The sequence below is a fragment of the Drosophila ananassae genome, chromosome XR (assembly GCF_017639315.1).
Source record: "Drosophila ananassae strain 14024-0371.13 chromosome XR, ASM1763931v2, whole genome shotgun sequence".
Taxonomy (NCBI): Eukaryota; Metazoa; Arthropoda; class Insecta; order Diptera; family Drosophilidae; genus Drosophila; species Drosophila ananassae.
In genome coordinates, this window is record NC_057932.1 from 11034944 (window position 1) to 11060214 (window position 25271).

The following is a 25271-nucleotide window of genomic DNA, read 5'->3' on the forward strand; positions in this document are numbered from 1 at the left end:
CTTAAAAATAAATACATTAAGCTGTTATAGATAAATTTTGTGTCAAATTTGTGTTTATAATAGTATTTTCCATTCTTGAACGTGCAGGTTGTAGGCACTGCTATTTCAATGAACACAGCTGTATGTTCTTGGACAGCGAGGGATTTAAAGAAATTGTTGACCCAATTTTATCAGCATTTTTGGATGTCGTACAGACTGTTCCAGAAGCAAAGGATGAGCCTGTTTCGGACCAACTTGTCAAAATATATTTTGAGGTGGATAACTTCGACAAAATGTACCGTCGCTTACCTTTAAATGACGATATATTGAATTTTTTTAAAAATGTCAAGCTGAAATCGCCACATTTGAGTGCGCTGGCACAAGTAGTACTAGCCACACCGGCTACTCAAGTGTCGGTGGAAAGAGCATTTTCAGCTTTACATTTTATTTTAAGCGAACGGCGTAGTTCACTAGATTCAAAAAACTTAAATTCTTTATTAGTTGTTAAGCTTAACTCAAAATAAATGAATTAAAAAAAAATTATTCGTTTTTTAATTTAAATAATCAATATATTAGGTTGAAATTGGAAAAATTCACGTTTAAATTTTAAGAAGTTTTTTCGTGAAAATTTCATGTACCATGTACCACTGTGCAGCGAAACGAAAACAAATTATTGAAAAGACTTTTTGCACTGACTTTTTCAGTCAATCGGTCTTTTACTGAGTCTCTCTCGGAGAGCGTCACTCGAATCTGTCATTGAACGATGCTCAGTAGACGAGAGTTTCATGATTTGCTCATCGTAATTCGTTCAACAGAAAACCGAAACAAAACAAAACAAAGCCTGCTGCTCAGAGAGAAACCGAAACGGCATGCTTTGTTTCGGTTGCTCTCGCAAACAGAGCGTAAGCAAAAAAACGGTTGACAGTTATTTGCAAGCTATGCTTTCAAATAGTATTCTCGAAATAAAAATGGAAGAAAATTACCAAACTATTGAAGAAAAAAAATCCCAGCGGAGCTAATATCCTCTGTGGCCAAAGGAAAGGACGTAGTTCCGTATGGAACATTTTATCAGAAATACAAAATGAAATAGACGAAGCTGTGCCTTGATTTGTCTATTGCTGTATCTGCGCAGCTGTGCTGCTAAAACTAATAGTAACGTTCGCCCAAATATCGGCTGAAGATAAGACACTGGCCACAAAAAACAGTGCCAAATGGGTGGCAGAAGACTGTCGGCCATTTTCTGCAGTCAAAGAAGGAGGGTTCCAAAAGATTGTTAAATGTTTTAGAGATCGGAGTGACTTACGGGGAGAAAATTGACGTGGACGACGTGATTCCAGACCCAACTACTACATCAAGAAATATAACAAAGGCAGCACAAGAGAAAAAAGGGAGCTGGCAGAGGAGATTGGAGGAATTGTGCGCAGTGGAGGCTTCAGCGACAATAGATTTATGGAGAGACAACTAAGTCCAACGAAAATTTTTGGGCGTAACCCTACACTATCTTCACAAGGAAAAAAAAATTCCACGATATTGTATTGACATTGGTATGAAGTCCATGGATTTTCAAAAAACAACTAGGCAAAATGTGTATACAAAAGTTAAATCGGTTTTCGACCAGTTCAGGGTTGACAACATTGAGCCCATTAAATTTTTCACCGATCGAGGCGCGAATATTATAAAGGCTCTGGAAAACAAAACCAGAATTAATTGTAGCAACCATCTACTATCTAATGAACTGGAAAGGTCATTTTCGGATGCTGTCGATTTATCCGACAATTTAGAGGCGTGCAGAAAGCTGACATATTTTAAAAAAGCAAACCTTTAGCATCTGTTAATACAACGTTAAAAAACTAATGCCAGACAAGATGGAACTCCAATTGCAGAATGTTGAAATCTATTTTAGAAAATTGGGGTATATAAACCAAATGTTAGCCATGAGGAACGAGTCGTCGAGTCCTTGGTGAAATTATGCGAAAATGTTGAAATTTTTTTCAAAAAATTGCCAGAAATAAAATCTCTATCGCTTTGTTACGTCATACCATCAATAAATATATTGAAAAGAATTTTAAGCCCAAATGAGGAAGAAGCCAAAAAAATAGAAAGCTTAAAAAAATGTATGGTACAAAATCTTGAAACAATTTGGATAGCAAATTTAGCCATAAACCAACAATTTTTTTTTGTACCCACCAGCCTATAATTTGCAACCCTCAGATATGGATGAAATGCTTAATTTTATTGTACCTTTAATATAATCTAACTTATTTAAACCGAACCTAACTTCACGGGAATGTCCTAAATTCAATACATATTCATTTGATTCGTATTATATTATATTTAACGAAGCTGACAATATAATCGATCCACAACCGAGTTCTTCAAGTGATTTAATTCCAGATTTTATTGAAAAGACTGTACGTAAAAAGATTGAAACTGTATACGAAGAGGTCATCCGCTATTCAATAGAACTGATTGATATGTCGCATAATTTCAATTTATTCGAGTGGTGGGAAATTAATAAAAAAAACTATTTCCCAAATTTGTATAAAGTTGCATAAAGCTATAATTCATTCTATACCAGCAAGCAGTGCAGCAGCAGAAAGATGATTCTCATTAGCTGGGAATATAGTTACAGAGAAACGTAACAGAATTGCACCAACCGGTGTTGACAGCATTATTTTTTTCTATTCAGAGAATTTAATCTAATTCAAACATCCCAGTATGTTTGTTTCTATGAACATACATACGTTTCATTAAAAAAAATTGGGCATATATTGGATTATGTAGGCCTCGTAATTTCGTTGACCACCACACTTGCAGAGGGTATTATAATTTTGATCAAAAGTGTGAAACGCAGTGAAGAAGACATCTCCGTTCTCAAAAAGTATATACAGATATTCATGATCAGGATCAACACCTGATAGGAAATGAAATCTTGCTTATTTTATAAAATGACTACGTTTCATATTACACAGGCCAACAGGAAAAAATTTCCATGCATAATTTCACCTGCTCCACAACCTTTAGGGTCCTCTGAAACAAAGTTCAAAACAAACAAGGGGGTTCCATCACCCTCAGTTTCCGCGGTACACCTAAGAGAAAAAAATTGATCAAATTTTACCATATATTAAATTATTTAGGTCGTATAATCGCGTTGACCATTATTGTTTTTAGTACATACAATTTTGGAATTGTACCATATCTTTGGAAAAATCATCTAAAGTTGAAATCTCCGATTTTTGGATTTATTTTCGTGCTTCTAAAATTTCCCAAGAAACATTTTCCTATGGAAGATTTTTTTTTTATTAAACTCATTTTTAATGTGAAGGACAAGCTCAAAATAATTTCTTTGAGTTTATTATAGTTGGTTAAAGAATATACATTTTTTATAATGTCATTTTTAAATGTAGTGTCTACCTAATAATATAGATTAGTAGTCTTTATTAAAACGTTAGTACTTCAATAAAATGGCACGAGTTCTTAATTGTGTGAATAGCCGAAGCTGTTTTTGCTATGCTTGCGGACGATTTATGCTAAAGGAGAGAAGGCCCATAAATAAAAACATATGTATGTTGGAGTTACATACCGCCTTTTTGTTGCAATACATGCAGGATAGCATTGAGTAATCATCAAATTGCAGTTTTGGTACCATCTAAATGGAGGCAACCAAAAAATCACCGACTGAACTGTTGCTTCCGAGCTACGGACTTTCCGATTGAAGAGATGAAATTTACTTAAAACGGAAGAAAGTTTCCATGTTTCGTTCACGACTTCATATGCAATAACCGTGCTTCACAGTCTGCGGTTTTTTTCGACCACTGAAGTTGGATTTTTTTAACAAAGGCAAAAGAAATGAATTTAAAGAAAAAGAGAAATTAACAGATCAACATTTTACTCATAAAGAGATAAAAAGGATCAAGCGCAATCAATAAAGACATAAAATAAAGTTCGAAACTCTTTTTGAGTATATAAAGTATAAAAGTGTATTAAATTAGAAAGAAAGAGTCCATCGGAATCAACAAAGAAATTGAATTGGAAGTACAAAAATTGTAAATAAAAATAACAACCCAAAAAATATATAAAACTTAGATAAATAAAACCAAATCAAAATAAAAAAATTAATATAAGAAAAAAAATATTACGATCCGAGTTCCATAAAGGCTGGTACTCGAATGAATATTTTTCCAAGAACTGTTCTGGTGGCAAAAACCAGGACTGTAGATGGAATTAATCGATATCCGTAGTCATAAAACTTAACTTCAAAAAATTTGGCCACACTGGAAAGAATAAACTTTTTTGCTAATCATGTTTTTCAATCTGAGTACTAGGCTTAAAAATAAAAACCCACCAAAAAATATAATTTAGTTAAACTAGCCCAAGTTAATATAACATATGAATTTAAGAAAAAGAATAGTCCAATCTATGAAATCCTATTCATAGATTAGGCTATAGAAAAAAAAATAATGAATGTTGTTATGATTTTTATTTTAAAAATCACAAAATAATTATTATTTACAAACCATAGACCATTTTTTCGTCACCAAAATTGATCATTCGCGATCGAACTCTTGCCGAGTGCAGACGTGCGTACTTACCTGTTCTAAAGTCTCTGACTACAACAACACATATACAAAACATTTCTAATTCTAATCAGCGGTGCGTTGCTGCTATTGGTCAATAAAATCGCGCGACCCTGTGCATACAAGTAATTAACTGTTCTGTTGCGCATGTGCAAAAACAAGTGGCTTTTCACAGAGCACCTTCTGGTGTCTCACCACTGGGTGAGATGTATGATGAAAGCGTGGCTTGTGCCAGAGACACTAGCCCCGTGTCATGGCAAGTAGTTTCATCGAAACGTAAAGGAAGAAGTCCATCGATTAATGAAAGAAGAAAAATGGCAAGACAACTTAGAAGTCGCTCTTCAACGATCTCGATAACTGACAGTGACGATTTCGTATCTGAACCTACTCGCTCAAAAGCCAAGCTATCACTGGCCGGGAAGAAGGTCTCCACACAAACAATTTCTTCCAACAGTTTTGCTATGTTGGCTACTCAGGAAATAGACATGGACCAAGCTACCTCTTCATCAAACCAAGCACCAGTCGTTCCGCCTATATCCAAGCCGCCGCCAATATTCATTCCAGCTGTTGCCAACATATCAGATATGCTAAAGAGTTTAACCGATCTAGTCAGTAGCGATGGCTTTATCTACAAAGCTGGCCGGGACGGTCAAGTCCGAATAATGGCTAGTAGCGAAGATAATTACAGAAGCATAGTCAGAATTCTAACGCTAAAAAATGCAGAGTTTCACACTTATCAGCTCAAGCAAGAAAGATCATATAGAGCAGTCATACGAAATCTCCATCACAGCACACCACTTGATCACATCAAAGACGCCCTGCGTAAAATTGGCCACTCTGTCCGCCACATAACCAACGCCAAGAATCGTATCACCAAGGCCCCGATTGCTATGTTCTTCATTGATCTGGAGCCAGCCACGAACAACAAATCTATATTTGAGGTCAAAAGACTGTGCAACGCAATTGTCAGCATTGAGCCCCCCAAGAAGTTCAACGACCTCATACAATGCCACAGGTGTCAGGAGTTTGGCCACACCCAAAGCTATTGCCGCAAGTCGTACCGCTGCGTCAAATGCGGTAGCAACCACAAAACCTCTGACTGCACCAAACCTCGCGAAGATCCAGCTAAATGCGTCCACTGCGGAGACAGCCATACCGCCTCCTATAGAGGTTGCAGGATCTACAAAGCTGCGGTACAAATGCGGGATCAGGGAAAACCTAGGCAAACAGTTGGTAATCTCCAAGCTCGGCCTGCTCCTTCAGGCATGACATACACAAACCCTTACCCACAAACCAATAATGAAACCCTCAGCTACGCTAATGTTGCAGGAGGGCATGCAAACAAACCAAAGCATGCGTCTGGTGAGTCAGATCAGTCATTAGTTGCCCAAATCCAGTCAATGATGCAACTTATGCAAGCACAATTCGCGCAGATGACGCAAATGATGAGCGCGATTATAGCTTCACTATGCAAATAGGTATCAAGCTGGTACTCTGGAATGCTAACGGCCTATGTAAGAGTAGGCCCGAAGTTGAAATGTACATCAAAAGAAACAACATTGACATATTATTAGTCTCAGAAACTCACTTCACTGACAGATCCTACTTTAAAATCAAAGGCTACAACACAATTCACGCCAACCATCCCAGTGGCAACGCAAGAGGTGGCGCAGCAGTTGTTATTAAATCGAACATCAAATACTCAGAGCGTGCCCCTATCCTTGAGCATTGGTTTCAAGCAGCAGTGTTGTCGATCGATACTCCAACTGGAAGTCTGATACTGGCAGCAGCTTATGCACCACCAAGGCACAAAATAACGACAGACATGTTTACTCAAATTTTCACAGAAATGGGACGCAGGTTCATAATTGGAGGGGATTTTAACGCAAAAAACACATGGTGGGGTTCTAGATTATGTAATCCGAAAGGTAATGCACTACTGTCCTGCATTCATTCAATGCACCTCACCCCACTTTCGTCTGGAAGTCCCACCTACTGGCCAACGGACCCAAATAAAGTGCCTGATGTTTTAGATTTTGCAGTTACTTGCGGGGTGAACAGAAATTTAATACATATCGAGAATGACTTTGACCTGCTATCCGATCACTGCGCTGTCCTACTGAAATTGAATTTACCCATAATGAACCAGAAACGAACAACTAGGCTGATAAGGAATAGCTCGAACGTTGAATTATTCAAAACAACCTTAGAGGAGAGGCTGAATCCCAACATTGTGCTAAACTCGGGTGTAGACATTGAGGAAGCTGTGGAAACACTCACGCGCAGCATCCATGACGCAGCTAACCTCTGCACTGCTCCGAATCCCACTAGCACAGTGCACCCACAGAGACAGAGAGGAGATAGACACCTGCACTCTGCAGAAATCACAGAGCAGCTAAGAATAAAACGTCGTCTACGAAGAGTTTGGCAGCTAAGTCGAAATCCACTTGACATGACTGCTTTTAACCGTGCAAGTAAAGACTTAAATACCCTCATATATGAACTGCGCAATGAAGCTCTAGCCGAATACCTTCGACACGCTGAGCCTAACTCGTTGGAGCACAATCTCTGGAACAACACCAAATACCTCAAGAGACCTACCAAACGGATTCCAGCCATTATAAGTTCAACCGGCTCTTGGTGTCGCTCCAACGAGGAAAAAGCGGAGACTTTTGCTCTACATCTGCAAAGAACATTCACGTCGTTTAACTTATGCTCAGCCACGGACGCCACCAATACACAAACATTCATAGAGTCGCCCTGTCAAATGGATCTACCGATTCGAACAATTCATGAAGATGAAGTAAAATGCATAGTGTCAAGCTTGAAAGCAGCCAAAAGTCCTGGTTACGATGCTATCGATGCAACAACAATAAAATGTTTACCTCCACGTGCAATTGCCTTTCTTACGGTCATCTACAATGGTATCATTAGGCTCCATCACTTCCCCTCACAATGGAAGTGTGCAGAGATCATAATGATACCAAAACCCGGGAAGCCCGAACAGGATCCTGCCTCCTACCGTCCCATCAGCCTACTAGCAATACTGTCCAAAGTATTCGAACGAATATTTTTGGCCAGGCTATTGCCGGTGCTGGAAGACGGCAACTTAATCCCAGAGCACCAATTTGGATTTAGGAGTCAACATGGAACCCCAGAGCAATGCCACAGAGTCACACAAACGATTTTGAATTCATTCGAAGACAGGAAGTACTGTTCTGCCGCGTTTCTAGACGTAAAACAGGCGTTTGATCGTGTCTGGCACTTAGGCTTGCTTTATAAGCTCAAGTCCATGCTACCAGCTCCATTCTTCCTGCTGCTCAAATCCTATTTACATAGGCGCCTATTCTTTGTTAGATGCGAATGGGCTGAGTCCGAAATCTTCGAAGTAAAAGCCGGTGTACCCCAGGGAAATGTGCTAGGCCCCATTTTGTACACCCTTTTCACTGCAGACATTCCAGTGCTTGTAAGAGATGATCTCGTTGTTGCAACCTATGCCGACGACACAGCATGTCTAGCCACCTCAACAGACCACGTAGAAGCATCAGCAATCCTGCAACAACAACTCTCAAAACTGGAACCATGGCTACTAAGATGGAATATCGTCGTCAACGAAAGCAAGTCAGCGCACATAACATTCGCAACCCGCCCTAAATGCTGCCCGGAGGTCAGGCTGAATGGCACCACACTGCCTGTAGTCAATAAAGTTAAATATCTTGGCCTAACACTTGACAGAAGACTAACCTGGGCAGAACACATCAAAAACAAAAAAAAACAGCTCAGTCTGAAACTTCGGCAAATGAAGTGGCTGCTGGGTTACAGATCTCAACTGAGCCTTAGAAACAAGGTCCTGCTGTATAAAGTGATACTTAAGCCCATATGGACGTACGGGATTCAGCTTTGGGGTACAGCCTCAACATCTAACATCGATGTATTGCAACGTTTTCAAAGCATAACTCTGCGAAGGCTAGCTTAAGCACCATACTACGTAAGAAACCAGGTCATCCACAAGGACCTTGAGGTTCCAAGTGTAACCGAAGAAGTCAAAAGGTACGCTTTGAAGTATCAGGAGAGACTGGATCGACACTGCAACCCGCTGGCCGTTAACCTGCTTGACAACAGCCAACATCGCCGACGACTGAAAAGGCACCACCCCCTTGATCTTCCATTTAGGCCACCCAAGGAGTGGTAGTAAACATTTCCTCCTAAACATCCCCTACATGTAAAAAAATGAAAAATTTTTCTGTCATCCCCTTTGCCATAGAATTTACTTATTATCTTTAGATAGATAGATTGTAAATAAAATAAAGAGAAAAAAAAAAAAAAAAAAAACCAAAATTGATATCAGAATTTTTTTCGGTAAAACGTTCGGGTTTTTCACCGGTATTTTACTTCGTCAAGAGGTTTTTTATTTGATTGTATTAATTTAATTATGTATTTATAAATTTGATATTTAGCTAAAATGAATAAACATTTTTGAAATCTTTTTTTGGTCTTTATTTGCTTAATTCTATTTCTTTTTTTTTTCAATAAGTTCAAATTTCTGATTTGCTTGGACTGTTGGCCTTTTTATACAAGGTGTGTGTCAAAAGTTTCCGAACTTTTCTGCCAGGTCATTTTCTGGTGCCGCCATCTTTGTGTGAGTATATGCGTTTGAAAGATACATTATTCACCGATTTTCCCTCCAAATTTCAAGAAATTTGGAACAGTTGAATTGGAATTATTGCGTTTTAAGTGACAGTACCTTGTGTTAGTTGGTCGACGAAAAATCATGGAGCAAAGAGCGGTTATTAAGTTTTTTTTTAAACTCGGTAAAACTTTCACCGAGACTCATAAATTGATGAAACAAGTTTATGGTGATGATTGTCTATCCCGTACCTCAACTTACGAGTGGTTTAATCGTTTTAAAAATGGTCGTGAAAGCCTGGAAGACGACGAACATTCGGGACGTCCGAAAAGTGCTGTTATTGATGAAAACATTCAAATTGTTCGTGATTTTGTCAAAAAAGAACCAAAATCTTCTTTGAGATTCATGGAAATGGAGTTGGAGATATCCTATAAGTCTATTCATCGCATTTTGATTGAGCATTTGGGTATGCGGAAGTTTTGTGCACGGTTTGTTCCACACACACTCAAAGAGCACGAAAAGGCGCTTCGCATTTAGCATTCGAAAGACGTCGTTATTGAAGCACGAAAAGATCCTAATTTTGTGACTTTTTCCGTGTGACTTTTTCCTATTCGGAAAATTAAAATTGGCAATGAAAGGAAGATATTTTGATGACATAAAGTCCATTGAAAAGGCGACGACCGACATACTCTAGGCCATCCCGGTTGACGAGCTAAAACACTCATTCGAATCACTTTTAAATCGTGCAAATCGTTGTATTGAGTCGGAGGGAGACTATTTTGAATAAATGCAAAGTTTCATTCCAAACTATTTTGTAGTTTTTTTTCTTTTTGAAAAGTTCGGAAACTTTTGACACACACCTTGTACTACCTTATTATGCGGTTATTTTCTCTCGCGATCTTTATCAGTTATTTTATCATTTTTTTTTAGGTTATTATTATTTTGCTATGGTTATAGACGCACAAAATCCACCGTCAACAGGCTCCTTCGTTCCATTAGGATTTTTGGGATCTGTTTTTCTGTTATAACATTTGATTCGATCATTTACATTTGGATAAGATCGTCAAATTGACTTATGTTTTTTTATGAACTAATTTACATTTTTTATGTACGCAGTAATTGCTTCCTGCGTATTTACAGGTCCCTGCGTATATAGTGTAACAACTATAACGACTTTTACAAGTCATCAATTTTTGGTCATCAAGTCATCGACTATCAATTTATGCAAATCTTATTTTTTAATTACTTTTATTTTATAAAGTTTTTAATTTTACGTTGCCCCCAATAGAAAATCGTCACTCTCAAAAATTATTTTGCAATGATTACAGACGCACAAAATCCACCGTTGGGGGCTCCTTCTTTCCTTTAGGCAAAATATGGAACAGGTTCGGTAAGAAAGAGGTTCGGTTAAAAGAGTTTCAAATGTAGAAGCAAGTACGGCTTCCACCATCTGGCCGACTTTCCCAACTCTTTTCGGATTGGTTGAATGAAGTTGATCTTCCTTTTGCTCGTGTTTTTTCAAGATTTTTTCTTATGTTTGTTTTGCAATCGGACGATACTATTATTTACCAGATTTATAATATGATGTTTATTGGGCCAAGCAGTCACCAAAAAATGCATGTAAAATAATCATAATATGCTTAGCTGCAGCTATTGTTATCAGCATGTATTCTTTTCTGTTTTGTCTCCCAGTTTCGCATGCGCTTTATTGTTATATGTAGCGTATGCGCTTTGGAGAGCTTTGGTAGAGCTTCTGCGCAAGCTCTTGGTTTGCGTTTGTTGTGATTTGGAATTGATTGGAGCAGCATAGATTAGGGTTAAATTGAACCCAAATAAAAATATTGAAAATCTGATTTTAAACGCGTCTACAATAAATCTTTCTCTTTATTTCATTTACAATCTATCTAAAGTAAACTCTATGGCGAAGGGGATAACAGAAAATTTTAAATTTTTTTTTTCATCCCAGTCGGACTTTTTGGTGCTAGCATCGTTTCGCTGCATTCCGGCAGGCATCTTTCGTTGCTTGCTCTCACCCACCCACAGTGCACTATGGGAAAAAAGTTAATTTTTGGCATAAAATCAAATTATTTAACAAATTTTTTTGAAAAATAAAATATATTTTTTGAATTTACATACCCTAATTAGCCAAGAACCGTTATCTAAGATTTTTTACTAACAACACTATAGAGTTGATAAACGAACAAAGTCAGCTGTTCGATTGACTTTGTTGTGTGCTTAAGTTAGTGAAAAATCTTTGCAAACTTTCACTGTTTATTTTGTGCAGCAACAAATTGATTTACTATTTGATTATGGCAAATCCTAGCAAAGGTATTTATAAATGTATCTTAGATTACATGTTTTGATTATTATGACTTGTTGTCCAACTGTGAACTGTTTTATATGTGTATCTTTTTAGCTTAAAACTAACAAGTTTGTTTGTGTTCCGTGGTGTATAACTTATAAATGGCACAAAGTTGCAAAAAGGTAAAAACGCAAAGTTATTACCAAATGTATCCTTAATATAGCGAAACTAATCATTTTTGCAACTTTTTGCACGTTTTTTCAAAAAAATGACTTCTGTCCAGCAACTTATGAGCTTGCACACGCTGCACTTCTCGAAGTTTGGGAGAAAAACAGCCGCTCGGAAGATGCTCTAAGAAGCTAAATACAAACAACTTTACGGCGAGCAATTTGATGAAACTTTATTGGTTTCATTGGTTATATTAAAAAACATTTTCCAAAATGCTACCGTATAATGGACCAATTTAAGAAAACACACTCTTTGTGGCTCGCCGGTAGTATGAGTTTAAGCGTTTGTGCTCAAAATATGTCATCAAATAAACGAGGACGCCCAAAAATGAATTATGAGGCTGCTGGCGTATGGTTAAAAGAAAATTAGCATCTGAACTTGCAGAAGAAAATAACAATTCAAATTCACTTTTACTCCACGCTGCCACCATTTCGGCGAGAAAATCTAATGAAAATAACATGCATTTTGTTCTAAAAAAAGCTGCTTCAACAGAATCTGTTGGTCAGTTAAAAGAGAAAATTAGTAAAACCCATTCCAGTCCCATATCTTCTGAAAAAGCCCTATCCTTTATTTTGGAAAATAGTTTAACTTAACAGCAATATCAAAATATTTAAAAACTAAATAAACAACAGGGCTGCGATATCTACCCACCATATTCGAAAATAGTGGAGGAAAATTAAAATGTAGGCCTGATGGAATAGTTTGCAGCGAAAATTAAGCTCAAGTCTCCTTAAAAAACTTGTTGAACCATACCGCTTCCCGAATACTAATCATGCAAGAGGAAGTCTGTGAAACGCTTACGGATATAACTCAGTGCTTACTTAATTTCAGCTACGGTTTTGATGGTTCTACAGGTCATAGCTTATACAAACAAAAATTTATTTATGAAAAAAAATTTCATAACTGAATCTCCAACTTTAGATGACTTTCTTTTCTTGACCTCAATAATACCCATTAAAATGGTAGATCAAGCAGAAAGAGTTATTAGGCTGAATAAATTGCCGCAATCCACAAGATTTTGCCGTCCTCTGAAAATTTTGTATATTAAAGAATCAACATCTCACATAACAAACGAAAAAGAAAACTTAGACATTCAAATTAAAAATCTGAATGTCTACATGCACTCTTATAAGAAAAGCGAAATATCAGTGAAATTTGATGGTTACCTAACCCTAATAGACGGCAAGGTTTTAAATATATTAACAGGAACGAAATCTTGTCAGTCATGTCCAATGTGTGGAGCAAAATCAACTAAAATTCTTGAAATAATGGATTTCTATTCCAAAACATTTGATATGAAGCCAAATACGGATCAATATGGAATAAGCCCCCTTCATGCGTGGATACGTTGCTTTGAATTTGTACTTAAATTATCATATAGAATCGAGGTAAAAAGTGGCATGTCAAAGGTATAGACAAAGACAAACTGGCGGCACGGAAACAACAAATTCAAAATTCGATTTGGAAAGATATGGGACTTCATGTAGACAAGCCGAGTCAAAATGTTATGGACAACAGTAATGACGGAAACACGGCGAGAAGAGCATTCTCTAATTCAAAACAATTGTCTTCGATTTTAGGAGAAGACCACCATTTGATTAATTGCCTTTACACATTTTTAATTGGTATAAATTGTAATAATCCTATAAATTCAAAAAAATTCAAATTATTTTGTTTTGAAACTTTCACCACATATATGTCGCGCTATCCTTGGTACCCCATGTCTCCGACTGTGCACAAAATTTTAGTACACGGATATAAAATCATACAAGGATCAATCGTTCCAGTTGGCTCTTTGGGAGAAGGTGCATCGGAAGCAAGGCACAAATTATTTAAAGCTGACAGAACGCATCACGCAAGAAAATGTAGCCGCATTGACAATATAATGTGTTTCACAGGACTATGGATTCGTCCGATCCTTTCATCTCCGCATCACCAAAGGGCAAAACAAAAGAAAGCGTCTTCCAGCAGAGGTTATCTATCTTTTTGAGGAGCCAATACCGAATGAAAAGGTCAAAGATACCTCCGTAAGCTCGTCATAAGATGAATCCGATTACGATAATGAAAGTGATTGTTTGGATATATATTTAGAGAAAGAGGAATCTGATTAAGTTTTACATTATTTATAATAAAAAAATAAACATATTTTTGTTTTTCTAATATCGTTCAAAACTGCCCTAAAACAAAGTCCAGAACAAACATAGGTTCTATCACCCACAGTTTCCGCGGTACACCTAAGAGAAGAAATTGATAAAATTTGACCATATATTGAATTATGTTGGCCGTGTAATGGCGATGACCATCATTGTTTCTAGTGCATATAATTTTTGAAATGTATGTGTACCAACTAAAATTAAAAAATGGTATCTAGCAGTTACCATATCTTTGGAATACTCATCCAAAGTTGAAATCTCAGAGTTTCTACATAAATTTTTTGTCTTCTATGATTTTTCCCCAAACATTTTTTCATGAAAGATTTGTATTTTCTTATTGAAATCAGTAGATCATACCATGTTTTAATTTTGGATTTAAGGAAAAACTCGAACTAATTTTATTGAATTAATTATAGGTGGTTAATTAATATTTTCTTCAATTAAATTGGAGTTTTTAATCTCATATTTTTTTAATGTCATGGCCACGGTTGCCATTTTTGGTACAAATTTACCAAAACTGGTACATTTTTTATGCGTTGGTACATTGGATCACTTTTTTTCATTTTGGTACATTTTCAATATGCCTGGTCTAGTTTTTTTTTCAAAAAATTTTATGTTCACACATATTATTTTAACAAATGGCTCTGTTCCACCAAGCACAAATTTTGTATCAGTTAGAAATGGAACCATTACTAACACTGAAAAATATCGCATGCAGTTGATTTGCGATGTTCCGTCTGAAATTGAGAAAATATGTATGCGCCAACGTAAGGTCCATCACTACGTAAACAGTTATAAATTGTGAAATACAATTCATATATAACTTGATGTCGTTGCCACACAGCTCTGCTGCTGCAGAGAGAAAATTTTTTGAAATTTCTTTAATAAAAACTAAATTACGAAATAAATTAGAATTTAAGACACTAAATAATATTATGTATTGTAAAGAAATGATTAATTGTAAAGACCTTCACTATGTTTGGTCTGCAAAAGACTGTTCATTTTTAAAAATGAACTAAGTTTAAATTTAATTTATTATTGTTTAAGGAAAGTTCTGTTTTTTTTTTTATACGCTATATGCTATACTACTACTATAATTTGAAGTAAAAAATGAAACGTGAAATAATAAAAGATCATTTTAAAAAAACGTTAAGAAATTTTACTTTTAAAAAATACCGAGAAAAATTTGTGGTACATTTTTGCTCAAATTGGTACAATTTTTCAAAATTTTGGTAGAAAAAATTTTTTTGGAATGGCAACCGTGGTCATGGCTACCTAAAACCCCATTCCCAACTTTGACAAAAAATATTAATATAGCTTAGTAGCCTTTATTAAAACGTTACTACTACAATAAAATGGCACGAGTTTTTAAGTGTGTAAACAGCCCAAGCTGTTTTTGCTATATTTGCGGACTATTTATACTGAAGAAGGAGAGAAGGCCCATTAACAAAAACATAATGAAGTTATATAGAAAAGCATTTAATGAAGAAATTTCCGATCAAGACAAAACATGGGTACCGCATTTTTGTTGCAATACATGCAGAATAGGATTGAGTAATCATCAAATTGCGTTTTTGGTACCATCTAGATGGAGGCAGCCAACAAATCACCAAGAGGATTGTTACTTTTGTTTAACAAGGATTCTTGGGCACAATCAAAAGTCTATAAAATATGCCAATGTGTATTCGCACAAAAGTCCAATAAAAAGATCTTCAGTGCAAAGTTCCAAAATCAAGTATAAATACAATGGCGAAACCGAGACGACGTGAAAGAGGACGAAGATTTTAAATCATACTCCATGGCTCCGGAACTCATCGATCAAATGACCCTCAACGATTTAATAAGAGATCTAGATTTATCCAAGGAAAAATTTATTCATAATTTTTCTTGACCATCTATAAAGGGGGTAAACATTTTTTTAAAATAAATATATATTTATTAATTGAATAAAAATCATATCTTACTTGTCTTATAAAAAAAGGAAGATTTTCGTTTAGAGTTTTTTCGTCGGTACTCATTAAACGATTCTCTAATTAATTTCCAGCAATAGTCTGCCAACATTGAGGTACTCCATTTTCCTTGGTATCTTCTTTCCATGGTCGCTATATCCTGGTGAAATCTCTCACCCTGCTCATCGCTCACCGCTCCCGTGTTATCCGGAAAGGGACATATTAGGGACATATTCACTCCTGTTTCTTTAAATGCTACAAGCATTTGCTGCACTTCAACTGCGTAATTTTCTGATTTTTTGATTCCCAAAAAATTTCTTATAACATTGTTGATGCAGTTCCAGGCTAGCAACTCTTTGTTATTTAAAACATTGAAAAAATCTTCATCTTCTTGAAGTTTTTTAATTTCGGGACCAATAAAAATTCCTTCCTTTTTTTGGCTGTGCTTATTTTTGGAAATTTCGTAATTAAATATTTTACAGCGTCACAATCTTTTTTGAGGGATTTGATGAAATTTTTCACTATGCCCAATTTAATATGAAGCGCTGGTAGTATAATTGATGTTGCATCAACTATTGGATCGTATTCGATGTTTTTTTCACCAGGAATATAGATGGTTCTAGAAGGCCAAACGCGTTGATTATAATGTTGCCGTCTTGCGCGACTATCCCATTCACAAAGAAAGCAACAATATTTGGTGTATTCAGCTTGTAAACCCATGAGTATAGCAACAACCTTAAGATCTCCACAGATAGTCCATTTAAATTTTGTATAGTCGATCAGTGTCAGTATCGACATAACAATATAGTACGTTTCTTTCAAATGTGGACCATATGCTAACGGAATTGATGGAAGCATATTACCATTATGAAGCAGAACCGCTTTTAAGCTGCTTTTGGAAGCATCTATAAAAAGCTTCCATTCCTCGCTTCCATGATCGTAACCGAAAAATTTAAAAAGGCTCAAAATGTCATTGCAATATATTAGGCCACTCTCGTCTTTTGTAAAAAATTCGTCTACTTTTGATTGTCTTGAACGAAATGTGGATACTCTTACATCCGTCTTGAGTAAATTCTATTGCTTCAATCGGGATGTCAGCAGCTCGGATTTTTCCTTGGATAAATCTAGATCTTGGATAAAAGAATGACTGAATCAGCCCGAAAGTATTGTACTTTTGCTTCAATTTTAGTTTTAAGGAATGAGAACCGTGTAGGTTTCTCTCTTGGTGGTGCTGGCTGCGGTCGTGGGATTGTAATCAAAATGGAGTTCAGCTCTTCTTGTAAAGCCTTGGCCGCTTCCTCCGCGTTCGATTGGCCAAGGAATCCCTGTTTCTTAAATCGTGGATCAATAACACAGTGTTAAAAAAAAAAACAAACGTGAATGAACTTTTGAAGTGACATAGTAGGAATTGTTTATCGGGTCGAGTATATCACAAAACCATGTTTGAAATATTTGAAACACCCTCAAAATTTTAATTTATGGTTAAAAAAACGTTTTTCGGGACTTTTTTGCGCTTTTTTTTAAGAATCAATGTCAATGTTTTAAGAATGCGCGCCGCTCAGGATCTAACTTGTACGCCAAGACCCTTGACCTAATGAATCGAAAACATCTACGTCAGGCTCACACGACCATGATCTCACCTCATGACTCACCTCGCTTTTGCGATCCGCGACCTGCCTCAACTTAACTCCGCGTACGCCGGCAAACGGCCGCTTGTGACTTTTTGATTAATGCCGGTCCTGCGTCAGCTCCTCAAACGCGATGATCCCTTAACGGGTAAACCTTCGCTATAGCACTTTTTAAATTTCTCGTTGCCTTTCACTAATCGGCTGATCTTTCTCACTGAGTGGTTAAAACGCCAAAGAAAGCTGCTACCACGCGGTTTTCTAACCTACGCTTTAAGCTTGTTGCCAGTTCGTCAGAATCCGCTATGAAATGCTAAATAGGGTCCTACAATAGGGCTGCCACGTAGGCTGCTTCACCGCCCCCCGGGTTGCCACCACAATCAACCTATCGCCGCCGTTACAGAATCATTGAATGAACACAGCAGTAAACTTACCATTTCACAAAAATAAACCAATACGACGCACTATGAACAACCCAATGTGACCGTTTCGATTTTGGTTGATTTACCATAAAAACGATGCACAAAACGCATACTAATTACGCGGGATATTTATACCCTTGCAGAGAGTATTATAATTTTGGTCAAAAGTGTGCAACGCAGTGAAGGAGACATCTCCGACCCTATAAAGTATATATATTCTTGATCAGGATCACCTCCTGAGTCGATATGAGCATGTCCGTCTGTCCGTCTGTCTGTCGGTTTCTACGCAAACTAGTCTCTCAGTTTTAAAGCTATCGAGTTGAAACTTTGCACACATCCTTGTTTTGTTTGCAGGCAGTATATAAGTCGGAACGGCCGGGATCGGTCGACTATATCCTATAGCTGCCATATTACTGATTGATCGGAAATGCCATAACTTCGTTGATTTTCAAGTTAGAAGGATGGGACTTTCTATGAATTCTAATTTGGGCTTATCCGATCTGCCAAATTTCATAAGGATCGGCCGTCTATAACCTATAGTTACCATATAACTGATTGATCGGAAATGTCATATCTTGGTTGTTTTTCAAGTTAGATGGATGGGAGTTTCAATGGATTCTTTTTTAGGCAAAATAATTCGATATGCCAAATTTCATAAGGATCGGCCATCTATATACGAACAACTATATATCTAATAATAGATATATACATAGGTGGCGTGGCGCCACCTAGCGGACTGCGACTCAACTGCAAGGGTATATAAACTTCGGCTCCGCCCGAAGTTAGCTTTCCTTTCTTGTTTTTTGCTGCCATCAGTTATTGTAAAAACACAAATTGCTTATTTAAATAATATTGTTCAATAAATATTAAGCTATGTTTAAATTTTGTACTTCCTTAAAAATATTATAGAACATCAATTTGTAAACTTAAATAATATACGTTGAATTGTTCATGAAATAATTTTTTCTAAGTTAAAAGTCCCAAGCGAGATGAAAATATTCCAGTCCAGTCAAGTCCAGTTTTTTAACGGCCAGCGGGTTTTTAGCTTAATAAGCATAGGGCATCCTTGGAAGGAGCTAATGTGCTGGCCGTGGCAGTTGGCGCATTTAAGGAAAGATACCCTGCGCTGACACTCTGATGTTGAATGACGGCCGGCACACTTCATACTCGTGTAGCTATAGCTACAATTGCGCTACAATATGGTGTCCAGTCTCTCCTGATACTTTAAAGCGTACCTTTTAACTTCTTCAGTTACTCTTGGAACCTCAAGGTCCTTGTGGATGGCTTGGTTTCTTACATAAAATGGTGCTTTAGATAGTCTTCGCAGAGCAATGCTTTGGAAATGTTACAGTACTTCGATGTTAAAAGTTGAGGCTGTGCCCCAAAGAAGAATCCCGTACGTCCATATGGGCTTGAGTATCACTTGTACAGCAGAACTTTGTTTCTAAGGCTCAGTTGGGATCTGTAGCCCAGTTGGGATCATTTGCCGAAGTTTCAGTTGTTTCACAGACTCAGCCGTTTTCTTTTGTTTTTGATTGCCCAGGTTAGTCTTCTGTCAAGTGCGATACTAATATAATTTGAAATATTCTTAATAAGAATAATATTGATGTACTGTTTTGACGATATTTTTATACACTGACGAGCAAAACTGTAACACGAGTTCATTGTTGCAACTTCAAAGTTCTGTAACTTTTTTTCTAATGCACGCATTTTAAAAATCTTAGTCTTGTTTTATTGGTTATATAATATCCTATTATTATGCAAAATTGAAAGCCATTTGTTATCAGTTAAAGAAAATGACACGCCAAACTGTAAAAAAAGTCAAATGTTACAGTTTTGCACTCACAATGGCAAAGCTTTGGTTTTTAGCTCTAAAGCTAAGTTAACCGTTAAAGTTTATTTGTTTACATTTTACTCGATTTGATATTTTATGGCTAGTGAAAAAAATAAGATCATTCTTGATTTACTAGAAGCTGGTGTCCGAAAAGTGGCTAAAAAATTCGGTGTTAGCCATATGACTGTGCAGCGACTAAAAAAACACAGTCTAGGAAACATTCCAATAATTCCAGGACCAAAGTTGTGAGTGAACGTGACACACGGCACGTCGCTAACTTGGTAACAGGCAATCCTGATATCACACCAGTAAAAGCGGCCTCAATGCTTAATTTGAATGCCAGTGCTTGGACAGCTCGCCATAGCCTCAACAAATTGGGTCTAAAAGCTAAAGAAATGAAAAAAAACCATTTCTTACAAAAAGACACATAATGCTGCGTCAAAACTTTGCCGAAACATACACAAATTGGACATTAGCGGATTGGGATACTGTAAGTCATTGCTACCAGTGTTTAAAAAAGCAAACAATTCCAAAATATTTTTATTTTCAAGGTTATATGGTCAGATGAAACCAAAATTAATCGGTTCGAGTCAGATGGACGCTCCTGGTATTGTACTAAGGATCCTACGATCCAGTTACCAAGATATGTGCGACAAACCGTCAAGCACGGTGGCGGTTCCATCATGGTTTGGGGGTGCATTAACTCAAATGGAGTTGGTCCTTGGTGCTAATCGATGGAATTATGCAAAAGGAGCAATATCTAGCCATATTGCAAGAAAATCTTCCAAAAGTTATTGGGAATATGGGTCTTTCTGCCGAAAAATGCGTTTTTCAGCAAGACAACGACCCGTAGCACACGTCCATATTAGTTAAAAATTGGATTTCAAAAATTTCAATTTATGAAGTGGCCACCACAATCTCCCGATATGAATCCAATAGAAAACTTGTGGAGTCTAGTGAAATCGCAGCTGGCGAAGTATGCAGTTCGCAATGAAGAGCGAAGTATCCAGGTGGAATGAAGGAGTTGTGGGAACGGACACAAGACGTATGGAATGCTATTCCCCCGGAAATGGTACAACGGTATACCCAAAGTATGCCCGATCGCATAGAAGAGTTGAAAAAGTCCAAGGGGATGTGGACTCATTATTAAAAAATCATTAATAAAAATATTTGTTTAAAAAAAATAACCAGAGTGCAATACTGTAACATTTGACTTTTTTTACAGTTTGGCGTGTAATTTTCTTTAACTGATAACAAATGGCTTTCAATTTTGCTTAATAATAGTATATGATATAACCAATAAAACAAGACTAAGACTTTAAAATGCGTGCATTAGAAAAAAAGTTACAGACCTTTGAAGTTGCAACAATGAACTCGAGTTACAGTTTTGCTCGTCAGTGTACATCAGAACATTTTCGTTTTAGATTTTAATTCCACTCGAGTCTGATCAATTTTTTGTTTCACTTCACTCGAAGTTCGACTCGAGTTTAGCATAATGATTTCGGGCGCGACTCGTTCGGCTCAACAATCATTTTTTTGAACAAAAATAATACTCAACTCACAAAAATCAACTCGTATGGTTTTACTCAGGTGGAAACAAAAAACAACCAGCTTTATGCCACACACAAATATTTGGAATCCAAATTTCATCAACATTATTGCGAATCTTTTCTTTTAAAGTTACTAGGGCCGGTAAGTCCTCCACTTGTGGCCCGAAAATAAGCCGCAATATTTTTCAATGGACGGTATAACAAAACAAAGGAAGGGAGAACTACCGAATTGAAGCTTCTTAAAAATTATTTCAAAATCGCTACAAAAGTCTACCAATTGTTTTAGCGTTAATATGATTATTAGCAACAATCGTTGTCTTTCTTGTTTTTCTATCAGAATTTCATTATTGCTGAACCAATTGTCCACAATAGACTTAAACATTGTTGTGGGGCATTGGTTTTTAGAGAGGTTTGTAGATGATGCTGTAAGTTAGCTTTCTTAAAATATTTTACAATTTTTTAGCACATTTCTACTAGCTCTGAAACTTCTATCGATTCCTTAAACGAATTATCCAAAACGTTGGCAAGCAAATGACTGCTGCAATTTAACCTAACCCTTTATATGGCCGTGATGCATATCTGCAACATACCGTTTGAATTCAACTATTTCATAGTGTTTATAAAGAAAGTGACATGTGTTAGTGTGATGTCATAATGCAACAAGGCTTTTTTTTATTAGTATGACCTGATCCCACTCTACCATGAGTTTTGACAACATAAGTTTACTTTTCCCGCCAATTTTGTGAAACAAGCACGTGAGCTCCGTTCCAAACTTTCAATTACAAATATTTCTTAAAATACAACTTATTTGTTTAAACAAAACTGCACAATTGAAAAGGTATTTATGTTTATAATGCATGTGCAGCCGAGTTTTTATGTTATGGTTTATGTGTTACGTGAAAATAGTGAGTATCGTTGTGTTGCAGATATACATCAAACTGCTTTTCAGAGATAATTTGTGCAGTCTCAGTTTTGATGTATATATGCAACATTTATTTCTTTGTGATTATTATTATGTTATGTTTCATGTGTTTTTATATACAATTATTTGGTATTTATTGTCTTTGTCGTCTGTGTTATATGTTCATCTATGGAACCAAAGTTATGTTATGTTTCAAATGGTATATACTATTGTATTACATAGGAATAATGTCAGAAAAAGGATTAACGCCTTCGCAAATAGAAAGTTTTTTTAATAGCGTGGATAGCGAGGATGATCTCGACTTTTCTGCTGATGACGAAAGCGATTACTATCCCAATAAAGAAGATTTTGAGACCTCAGATGACGAAGTTTTGGAAAATCAAGTTGAACTCCCTACCGACTTGAATGTTCCAAGCAAGGATGTCAACGATGTTGCGACTTCTAGCAAAAAGGACCTAAGAAGGAATTTGCTATGGAGACAACGCAGTTTGATTTTGAATGAGAACCAACTTCAGCTGCTCACGAGCACTGCGTTACCTCCGGAACTAATGGAGCTGTCCCAGCCTATTCAATTTTTTTCGTATCTATTTCCTAAAAAAGTTTTTGAGAATATTTCGAATGAAACTAACCTTTACATTCATCAAAAAGAGCCAAACGCAAATATTACTTTTACTCCTTTGGATATTCAACAGTTTGTTGGAATTGTGTTGTATATGTCCATTTCACGACTTCCAAAATGTGCCCTTTACTGGTCTGCAAGTATTGGAATACCGACAATTCAAAACATTATGTCACAAAAAACATTTGAAACAATCAGACGTCACATTCATTTCAACAACAATGATAATAATCTGCCTTTGACTGATTCCCGTCATGATCGGCTTTTCAAAATACGACCACTTATTTAGGAAATTAATAATAATTTTGGAAAAGTACCTAAGGAACAGTTTTTGTGTGTCGACGAACAGATTTGTTCAACAAAAGCAAGATCACATATGAAACGGTACAATCCTAACAAGCCTCATAAATGGGGATATAAAATATATGTTTTAAGCGGTAATTCGGGCTTCTGCTATAAATTCGAGATTGATTCTGGCAATGAAAACGTAGTACTACTTAACGAGCCAGATCTAGGAGCAGCATCAAATTGTGTTGTAAGATTGGCCAGAGAAGTCCCCAGGCATCAGAATTTTCGCCTATATTTTGACAATTATTTTAATTCATTACCTCTTTTAAAGTATTTGGCGGAAAGCGGGATCTTAGCGTTGGGTACAATTCGAAAGAACAGAATCCCTAATTTCAAATCCATGGAGAATATTCACCTAAAGAAAAATCCTCGCGGCACGTCTGTGGAGTATGTCGCTGATTTTGGTGGAGTAGACATATCTTGCACCTCATGGGTGGATAATAAAATAGTTTCATTGGCATCGAACTACGCTGGAATAGTTCCCACAGACACTGCCCGCCGATTCAACAAGGCCAAAAAGGAATATATACAAATTGACCGTCCTTTCGCTGTAGCACAATACAACAGTTATATGGGAGGCGTTGATCTGATCGACAGTATAATCGGAAGATATAAAATTTTATTGAGAAGCAAACGTTGGCAAGTCAGAATCTTTTATCATTTACTGGACCTTACAATCAGCAACGCTTGGTTGTTGTATAAACGTGTTATGAAGGCAAATGGATATCCTGGAAAAGTTTTAAGTTCATCAGACTTTCGGCTTGATATCGCAGAAGTGCTAACAAAAGTTAACACTAAATCAAAATTGGGTAAACGAAGTTCCGTCATTGAAAATGAATTGCAGCTAAAGAAGCAGAGAGGTCCAACTCAGCATGTACCAAACCAAATGGTACGACAGGATCAGGTTGGACATTGGCCAATTTGGGCAGACAAAAGAATAAGATGCAAGTTTCCAAACTGTGCAGGATATTCTCAAGTCATGTCCAACAAATGTGGAGTAGCTTTATGCTTCAATAAAAGAAATAATTGTTTCACCAATTTTCACTTAAATTAAACAGTAATTTAAGCGCCTTATAGCAAATATTATAATAAAATTTACGTTTTATCTATGTAAACTGAGCACTGAAACTATTAAATATATTATGAATTCAAATATTTTGTTTAATGCACTAAAAACATTACAAATATATTCATTTATGTTAAATAAATTTTTGGATTATATTAAGTTTAATTTTGAACCCAAGCATATTTGATGTATTTATGCAACATATCCTTTATCCTTAATAAAAGTGTAAAAAATCAAAAATCGGGAAAACGAAAAAAAAGTGTATTTTTTATTTTTAATTATATATCTAAAAACAAAAACCGCATCAAAATCGGAGTTTATGCCATATGAAGGGCTAATATTGTTCTTGACGATACTTTGACGATATTTCGTCTTTGATCGGTAACGAACTTCATTTGGTCCAAGCTACTTCGGCTATCTCATCTTTAATAATTTTCTTTTTTTCATCCGCCAACTTTTGCGTAGCTCGAGACATCGTTGTTGCATCCGGCAGCAGGTCATCAAGATCAACTGTACTACATTGCACTGTGGGTAAAAATCCCGTTTTTGGTGCATAAGCTCTAGGTTATAAGATATTGACTTGAAACTTTTTTTGTTGTATTATTTGAACTAAAACAAAATTTTGGTTATTGTTTTTTTTTTTTTCAATTTTCGTACCGCACAGTGGTTAAAAATGCACTTTTATTTAAGAAATTATTAAAAATTATAATTTGAGAAACATAAGATAGAAACATAAAATTAAAATCTGTTACGTATTTAGAATCCATTGTTAAATTTTACGAACACTGAAAAAAAATTGGATTACATTTTTTTAATAACTCAAAAATTGTAACTTACTCTTTTCCTTGTGTTTTAGTTTTCAATATTAATCACAAATCTAATTCGATTTCAAAAGTGTCACTTACATCATCGTTGCCATTTTCTTCATCTGAGTCTTCTGCGCACGAGTTTTGGGATGTACTTCCGTCTTTGTGGCCAACATGGGATATGATTGGCGAATCCAAAAGATCGACAACCTCTGCTGGCAGAGGCATCCTGTTGGTTTTTGTGAACCAAGAACTAGACATTAA

General features: G+C 36.3%; 1 protein-coding gene across 1 annotated transcript; it reads left to right on the forward strand.

Annotated features, from left to right (window-relative positions):
- Positions 1-21806: 21806 nt before the first annotated feature.
- On the forward strand, positions 21807-24693 carry LOC123257630 (piggyBac transposable element-derived protein 2-like). The gene is made up of 2 exons (XM_044717385.1): positions 21807-22001; positions 22391-24693. The coding sequence occupies exon 2, from the start codon at positions 23164-23166 to the stop codon at positions 24187-24189; it is 1026 nt and encodes a 341-aa protein (XP_044573320.1). The 5' UTR covers positions 21807-22001; positions 22391-23163; the 3' UTR covers positions 24190-24693.
- The last annotated feature ends 578 nt before the right edge of the window (positions 24694-25271 follow it).